The 1,812-nt window shown below is 43.0% G+C and overlaps 1 protein-coding gene across 1 annotated transcript; it reads left to right on the top strand.

Annotated features, from left to right (window-relative positions):
• The first annotated feature begins 446 nt into the window (after positions 1-446).
• On the top strand, positions 447-1,043 carry LOC106747950 (histone-lysine N-methyltransferase SETMAR-like). The gene is made up of 2 exons (XM_014626005.1): positions 447-588; positions 784-1,043. Exons 1-2 carry the CDS (start codon positions 447-449, stop codon positions 1,041-1,043), a joined length of 402 nt encoding a protein of 133 aa, XP_014481491.1.
• The last annotated feature ends 769 nt before the right edge of the window (positions 1,044-1,812 follow it).

Below are 1,812 nucleotides of genomic sequence, written 5' to 3' on the forward strand. Positions count from 1 at the left end.
CGGTCATAAAATTCTTCGTTTTGGATGGGTTAACCCCTAAGGAAATTCAACCAAAGTTGACAAAAGTTTACGGGAACTCTGCTCCTTCAATCTCAACCGTTAAAAAGTGGGCAGCTGAATTTAAACGAGATCGCACGTCGCTCGAAGATGACCCACGTGAAGGACGGTCAAAAACTGCAACCACACTGGAAACTATAGAAAAGGTGCACAATATCGTGTTGGACGATACGCGAGGAAAGATGTGTGAGATAGCTGAGGCCGTGGGCATATCGGAAGAAAGGGTGCGAAACATTTTGAACGAAGAATTAGGTATGCGAAAGCTCTGTGCAAGATGAGTGCCGCATTTGCTGAATGCGGATCAAAAGCAAATGCGCAAACGACATTCACAGGAATGTTTGGATCGATACAAGAGGGATCCGACCGATTTTGTGCGGCGATTTGTCACCATGGATGAGACATGGGTCCACCACTACACGCCAGAAAACAAACAGCAGTCGAAGCAGTGGGTGGAAGCCGGTGGNTTGGAAGCCGGTGGTTCAGCGCAAAAGAAAGCGAAGTCGATCGCATCTGCCGGAAAGGTCATGGCCAGTGTGTTTTGGGATGCCAAAGGGATCCTGTTAATTGATTACCTTGAAAAAGGCAGAACAATTATAGACGAATATTACTCTAACCTTCTTGACCAGGTCGATGTCAAAATTCGCGAGAAGAGGCCTGGCTTGAAGAAGAAAAAAATCATCTTTCACCACGACAACGCACCTGCACACAAAAGTGTGTTGGCAATAGGAAAACAGCGGGATTTGAGGTACGATTTGCTCGGCCATCCCCCCTATTCTCCTGATTTGGCACCCTCGGACTTCCATCTCTTCCCAAATCTGAAGAAATTTGTTTCTGGAAAGCACTTCGCATCCAATGAGGAAGTTGAGAGGGCCGTAGATGAATATTTTAACAGTCTTCCAGAATCTCACTTCCGGGAAGGAGTACTGATGTTAGAGAAACGCTGGATCAAGTGTGTTGAAGTTAAGGGAGATTATGTAGAAAAATAAAATCGCTTTTTAACTAAAAATCACAGTCTTTCATTGTCAGGCCGAGAACTTTTCACCTTGCCCTTGTATATCAGTTATTATATATTAGGTAGGAGAAAATGAAATCCATTATTTTTTCGTTAGATAGCTGTAGTGATCGATATCTCGTAAAGTATCGATCAAACAATTTCAGGTTTATGCTGGGTGTTAAAAATGGAAGTCAACAAAGAGAAAATTCAGTACATTTTACAGTTTTTCTTTGATAAAGGCTAAAATGCAAGCCAGGCGGCTGTAATTGTGAATGGTGTTTAAAGTGCCGATACTGTAACAGCCAATTACGTGCAATTTTGATTTCGTCGATTCCGTTCAAGTATTTTTGATGTGAAAGATGTACCTCGCACAGGTAGGCCCGTCGTCGAAAATGTCGATAAAATTACAGAAATAATCGAAGTTGACCGGCATGTTAGCAGTCGTAGCATCGCCCAGGAGCTAAAGATCGACCATAAAATAATTTTAAACCATTTGCACAAAGCTGGATTCAAAAAGAAGCTCGTTGTTTGGGTGCCACACCAATTAACACAAAGAAACATGATGGATCGAATTTCTATCTGCGAAGCTTTGACCAAACGGAATGAAATCGACCCATTTCTTAAACGGATTGTGACTGGGGATGAGAAATGGGTCACATACGACAACATTGTGCGAAAACGATCTTGAACAAAGCGCGGTGAAACAGCTCAAACGGTGGCCAAACCAAAAGTAACGGCCAGGAAGGTTCTGCTGTGCATTT

Source organism: Dinoponera quadriceps, unplaced genomic scaffold, assembly GCF_001313825.1.
Source record: "Dinoponera quadriceps isolate SergipeBrazil2010 unplaced genomic scaffold, ASM131382v1 scaffold2682, whole genome shotgun sequence".
In the NCBI taxonomy this organism is placed as follows: Eukaryota; Metazoa; Arthropoda; class Insecta; order Hymenoptera; family Formicidae; genus Dinoponera; species Dinoponera quadriceps.